Source organism: Theobroma umbraticum, unplaced genomic scaffold, assembly GCF_002168275.2.
Source record: "Theobroma umbraticum cultivar Fairchild unplaced genomic scaffold, ASM216827v3 scaffold_12.0, whole genome shotgun sequence".
NCBI classification, from domain to species: Eukaryota; Viridiplantae; Streptophyta; class Magnoliopsida; order Malvales; family Malvaceae; genus Theobroma; species Theobroma umbraticum.
Genome location: NW_018397272.1, coordinates 1337881 through 1344760, shown reverse-complemented (window position 1 = coordinate 1344760; position 6880 = coordinate 1337881). Strand labels below are relative to the sequence as shown.

At 33.1% G+C, this 6880-nt stretch overlaps 1 protein-coding gene and 1 pseudogene across 1 annotated transcript in view; both read left to right on the top strand.

The window, feature by feature from the left end:
* Nucleotides 1-1682, top strand: part of LOC149526469 (uncharacterized) — a 2380-nt gene extending 698 nt beyond the window's left edge. The window contains exons 2-5 of the mRNA XM_089785368.1: nucleotides 330-562; nucleotides 637-696; nucleotides 801-992; nucleotides 1307-1682. Of these exons, the coding sequence (XP_089641494.1) occupies nucleotides 330-562; nucleotides 637-696; nucleotides 801-966 (459 nt within the window). The 3' untranslated portion in view covers nucleotides 967-992; nucleotides 1307-1682. The remainder of the gene's footprint in view (nucleotides 1-329; nucleotides 563-636; nucleotides 697-800; nucleotides 993-1306) is intronic.
* LOC110426808 (auxin response factor 2-like) lies at nucleotides 975-4612 on the top strand (annotated as a pseudogene).
* Nucleotides 4613-6880: the final 2268 nt, after the last annotated feature.

Sequence of the window (6880 nt, the reverse complement as noted above, 5' to 3'; positions counted from 1 at the left end):
CACACACACACACACACATAGAGACACATACACGCATGCACACATCCTGATGGATGGGCACAGGGCCCAGCATGGTAGTTGCTCATGCATATAAAGGCTGCAATATGTTAGTTAATTTCAATAATAATGCTTTGAGGAGTAAGTGGTTTAACGTATTAAAAAAACTGGTTTCAACAAGATGGAATTCCTGATTCCCTGGGATTGCTAACAATGCATAAGGCCATTTGATCTAGCCCCAATTTTCATCAAGTCCTATGGGGAAGTGCTAGGCTTCTGGCATTTTATAAAGTTACTCCTGATTAATCATTCAATGTCCTTCGATGTCACAGGAAACCTTCCCTGATATCGTTTATGAGTGCCTCCACAAAGAAGGATCTTCTTACTGCACCTTATTGACTCATCTTATTGGTGTTCATTACAGATACCAACAATCTGATTTGGTGAAACTTGATATACTCCTAAATGGACAGCCAGTTGATGCCATGGCCACAATTGTTCACAATTTGAAGGCACAACGTGTCGGTCGTGAACTGGTGGACAAGCTTAAAAAATTCATTGACAGGTCAGTCTAATTTGAACTTCATATGAATAAGAATATAAGATTATAGTTGACTTAGATGATCCAGTTCTGATCAGGCAAATGTTTGAGATAACCATACAAGCTGCAATTGGATCAAAGGTTATTGCAAGGGAGACGTAAGTAACGTGGCTTTCCTTCTTATATTTCTTTAAAGTTCCTGAAAAGGTTAACTACTCTGTAATGTTCAGTGCTTAGCTAAGCCTTTCTGTGCTGGATTCAGACTCTCAGCAATGAGAAAGAATGTCCTTGCAAAGTGTTATGGTGGGGATGTTACTCGAAAGAGGAAGCTTCTGGAGAAACAAAAAGAAGGAAAGAAGCGAATGAAGCGAGTTGGTTCTGTTGATATACCTCAAGAAGCTTTTCATCAACTACTGAAGGTTTCATAGTCTAGACCATGTCATTAAGGATGCTGGTAAGTTCCAATGTATTTAGTTACTTGGGAAAATTTGACACAAATGCTGTAGTACTTGTACCTTCTTCTGCCAATGGTAGTTAAGATTCTTTTGTCTGTGGTTTTCTGGTAATTAAACTCGTCATACCAATGAAAGGGGTTTTTTCCTTTCAACCTCATTTCTCGATACTTTGACGAGAGGGGATGTAAATTGTTTTTGATAGTTGAAGCTTCTACCTAAGTTATTCCCCAGCCACTTAAACAAAACAACTTCATGTAGGAATTTGATGCATGCATGTATAACTGAAGTAAGCCTTTAATTCCTCTTTTTTCAGGATTTTAGCTGCAAAGAAAAGTTCACAGCATACACTATTGTGAGCGTACCTGGTAGCAGAAGCTGTTGGAAAATCCGAAGCAGTAAAGAAAGGAGTAACTCTTTTGCCCTTTATGCCTTGGAATGAATAAACTACACTAGTTTTTGGATAGGGATCCTATTTATATCCATTAACCTTATTTGTAAAACATTTTTCATCTTAAAGAGGATGTTTTAATAGCAAAATAAGATTATATTAATGGTTAGGATGTCATAGTGATTTTATTGGTTATAAGACTCCATTCATATTCTTTTTGATGGGAAAAGGTCTCCATATTATTATTTGTTAGAATTCTTTCATTCGCTGGATAAGTCGATGCATTGTTAACTATTGTTTATTTTGCCAAGAGATTTCATGTGAAATCATTCCAAAATATAAAATTTAAGGACATTAGAAGACAATCTTTGACATTGCCATAAGATTGTACGAGGAACAGGGGTGACATTTGAGCGACAGACATAACTCTCTGTTACTTTCCATAATAGTCATAAGAGAATTAAAGGAGCTGGGACGAAAGCCCAAGCGCCAGTGATGAGATGTCCTGAACTCTTTTCATTATTTATAGCTTATTTAAACAACACTCTGGATTTTTTTTATTTTAATTCATGACATGTATATTGATAACAATGATACAATATTGCAACATGAAAATTACATTGATTATGTATTATAATCCTCAGACCGCAAGTTTTTCGTAGAAAATTGCTATTATAGCATAGTGATCTTGTCTGACCCTCCTCCCTTTGGAAAACATATTTCAAAGCTGCTAATGAAATAAACTTATCTTTTACATGGAAGAACAGAAGCTAAAGTCCACTGATTGCGTCTACCCTTCAACCTAGCCTTTCAGAATCGTCTTAGAAATTAGTTCTTGTTGCAATCGTCGGTGGCATCCATGCTTTTAAGTCAAGAATCCCGTTCCTGAGCTCTTTCCTTCGGATTATAGCTTCCCGAAATTGTATCATTTCAAAACAGCTTAATAATGGAGATTCAAAACAGTCATGTCGGTAACATCCCTGCCACCAGAGGCATATGTATAGATATATATTAATCACCCTGTTTCATTTTTAGTAAAACTCGAGCCTGTTTTTGGCATTCTTCTGAGAGGATGCTCTGCTGTTTCATTTTTATGTTTAGTGTTTTGCTTTGGTTTCCTATACGGATAAGATCCTGAAACGGCCCTTTACAAGGCTCTATGGCATGCATGTGCCGGTCCTTTGGTGGCGGTTCCTATTGAAGGAGAACGTGTCTTCTACTTTCCTCCAGGACACTTAGAACAAGTTTGTTTGAAGCTTCTGCTACTAAATTTGACTGCTTCGTTATAAGGAAAGCGCAGCTGTTTTTCCAGCCTGTTACATTTCAAGAGGCTTTGATCATCTTGCATCTGATGCCTTTCTCCTTTTCTCTCCGTTTATGTTCCTAATTCTTGGTTTATTTTTAGTTTCCATATTATAAGTGATTTGTTTTTTCTTGCATCAGTTTGAGGCGTCCACTAATCAGGTAATTGACCTGCCAAGGAATGATCTTCCGTGGAAGATCCTTTGCCGTCTGATTAAGTCCAATTAAAGGCAGAGTTTCGACTTTTGAACATGTTTCATTTCAATTTTCTGTGTTCTGGTTTTACAAATTGCTTTACTGTGAATTATAGGCTGAAGCAGATACTGATGAAGTGTTTGCACAAGTAATTCTACTTCCTGAACCAAACGTTAGTCTGGTGTCATTTTCTCTCCGTCGTTTTGTTTTACATTAGGGAATTGATGTAGAGTTGATAGCCTGACAGTTTCGTCTCCTCCATCTGCTAATTCCAGCAGGATGAGAATGGTGCAGAAATGGAGCCTCCCCTTCTTCCACTGCCAGAGTTTGTAGTACATTCCTTTTGTAAAACCCTGACTCCTTCGGATTCAAACATCCATGGTGGATTTTGAGTGCTCAAGCGTCATGCAGATGCATGTTTCCCACCTTTGGTTCTTGTTGATCGTCCGGTAATGTGCAATTTGGTTTTATATCTCAGAAATTTAGATGTAAACTATTTTGACCATGTTGTTTCACAGGACATGCCGAGGCAACCTCCGGAACAGGAGTTAGTTGCCAGGGATTTGCACGGGAATGAGTGGCGTTTTGAGCATGTCTTCAAGGGTAATAATATAAACCTGAACAATGAACTTTTATATTTCATATGTGATTCACATGAAGATTGGGATGCCAGGTCAACCACGAAGGCACTTGCTTATAAGAGGTTGGAGGGATTTTGTGAGCTCCAATCGGCGGGAGATGCGTTTGTCTTTCTAAGGTTGGCCTTCTCTATATACAAAGTTATGATGACATTTGGTCGTTTTATACTAGGTTCTTTGTTTCAACGTTGGGGCCGGCGAATACATAAAATTGACATGTAATACTAGAGGTGGGAATGGACAACTACGTGTTGGTTTACGACAGGCACTGAGGCCACAGGGCAACGTTCCTTCTATCATAAATTCAAGTCCTGGCATATTTGATGAAGTGCTTTTTGCTGCGTGGGAGGCCTTCACAGGAACCTTATTCACGATATCTTACAAACCAAAGTTTCTTGGTGGTTTATTTTTTTGAATTTTATTTTGTTTTCCTGATTCTTTAGTGTAGATATTCTTGTGAATTTTGGGTATCAGGACAAGCCCAACAGAGTTTGTTGTTCCAGTTGATCAATACATGGAGTCGACGAGGAGGCATTACACCATAGGGATGAGGTTCCAAATGAGGTTTGAAAGTGAAGAAGCTCCAGAGCATAGGTATGGCATGTTTCCTTTTATGAGGATGATGATATTAACTCATAATTTTATGGCTACATTATAGTTAAAAGAATAGTACTAATTAATGCTTGGATGTCCTCTTTTACATTATAACTAAGTAAATATACTGGCAACTGAAATTTGGTAGGTTTAGTGGTGCCATAGTTGGAATTGAAGATGCTGATCCCATAAAGTGGCCAGGTTCCAAGTGGAGATGCCTCAAGGTATTTTTTTTATGCATCAGTGTGTGTTGAAAAGTTTATCTGACATGCTAAAACAAATAATAGTGTGTGTTCAAGTGAAATGGAGTGGTAAAACAATCTTGTAATTTTCTTTTTAGGTGAGATGGGATCAAAATGGAACTCTAGCACACCTCTTGCAGGGCGAGTTTCACCTTGGAAAGTAGAACCTGCTTTAAATCCTCTTCCAATGCCCTTACAGCTTGGAAGAAAACACGGTGCCATCATCCCCTGATCCTTCTGTTAGCACTAAGGAAGGTTGAATGGTCCTATATATCTTGTCAATACAAATTTATAAGGGAAAATTATGAAGAATAACTCTCATAATAAAGTAATTTTAAAAATAATTATCAAAATAAATTTAATTATTTTTAACCAAAGTTAGCCTGAATTGACAAAAATATTCTTAAAGACATTTCAAATAAATTAAACTATTTATCATGATTTCTCCACATCTTTGTGCTTTCGATTTCTCTCTCTCATCATCTCGTTCTTTTTAATTTTATCGATTTTTTTCTTCGACATGTACTTCTGATATCTCTCTCATGTACTTTCGAGACGTTAAGTAATGGTTTTGATATGCTTAGGGTGAGTGATTATTTAGGGAATTTGATTTTTATGTAGTTTTGATGAAACTAAAATGGTAGAAATGATCATAGATATTTGTAATAACATTTAATTGGATCAATTTGGGGCCTAGACACCAATAAATTCAATAATTTGAAATTTATAAACATAAGGTTTCAAAATGATTTTTTAAAAAAATTTTAAAATGAAACAGGTGTTTTAAATAAGAAAAATTGTGTTTTGATTTATAAAAACATGTTAGAAACAATTTAATCGATGCTAAATCATTAAACAAAAATAATGAAGAGAGTTGAGAGGATTTGAAGTTTTAATTCGCAAGTAACAACACTTTAGGCAATAAATTGTAATAAAAATTTTCTGAATATAGCGTGTAACAACAATAATTTTTTAACATAGCATCTAATATATTTTTGTTCATAGCGTGTAACAATAATATTTTTTTTCAATGTGGCATGTAACAACCTTTTTTGACCGCAACGTATAACATATTTTTATAAATGACGTGTAATAATAATATTTTTTTTTCAACATAGTGTGTAACAATCTTTTTTAACTATGGTGTGTAACATAGTTTTGTACATTACATATAACAATAATATCTTTTTCAACATAGTATGTAACTTCATGTGCACTTGAATATGAGAAGATTTCATTAAAAATAATTTTGTCCAATTTGACTAAATATATTTAAAATTATAAAGAGGACTACTTTTAAAAATATTTTATCTTGGAGTGTTATTTTTTAAAATGCCCTAATTTATAACTCATCTTCATATAGTAATTCAACCAACGTACTCCCATTTGTTGCACCCATTTACAATTAAAAGTATTGCTCCTTAATACTTTAATATTTTAATACGTAAATGTCATAATGATAATAATAATAACAATAATAATAATAATAATAATAATAACAATAATGATGATGATGATGATGATGATAATAATAGTAATAATAAATTTGTATATCTTGATTTGATCAATCTCCAATTAGTTAACATTTCGAGCATAATGACATGAATAATCACTAATGTTTTAAGCTATTTCCATTTCACTAAGTTTCAATTTGTCTAAGTTGAATATAGCAAATGTGATCACCATTAGTGATTTCATTCAAATAAAAGACAAAGACAAAAATAATGATATAAATATAATATATAATTGCTTCAATAAAGACATGATTTAAAAAAGCCATTTCAACTTTTGTAACTCATTTTTTTTCTTCTCTTTTTTTCATTTTTTTATTTTGTAAGAATAAAAAATCTATAAAAATAATGATGAAAATTAAAAAAAGAAAAAAATATTAAAAGAATTAAAAAAAAAGAGGAAAACACTTTCAATAAAAATTTTAAATGACTTCTCTACTTAAATTGATTACTGTGATGTCATTTTATCATTTATTTGAATACAGTGTATTAAGATGATCATATTAGATATAATTTATAAGAAAAATTCAGTAGTTAAATTGAGATAAATTGAAGTTTGGTGAGGAATGTAGGAAAGAAGATTAGTTTTCTATTTTTTAAAGTAAGCTTTTATTATTGAATCACTATAATTCACATTTTGGATTTTAACATCAAGTTAAGATTACAAAAAAAAAAAAGGAATTATAATTTTTTATGAATTAACTTATTGAACCATAAATTATCATATTAAAGTTCAATAGTTTTATAATTTACTATCATGTCTCTTGTAAGCAAAAGAAATAAAACGATAAAGATTGTGCTTGATGTTAAATTTTTAATCCACTTATAAATATTTAAGTTAGCCATTGAGCAATTTCTTGAGGCATCATTTCGTAATAAACTTTAATTAAATCATTAATTTTAGAAAAAGTTTACTAATATATGTTAAATTAAAACTTAACTTCCGTAAAACGTATACAAGAATTAACTTTGATTGATTAATGAGAAAAATGTCACAACCCATTTTTTGGGGGAATC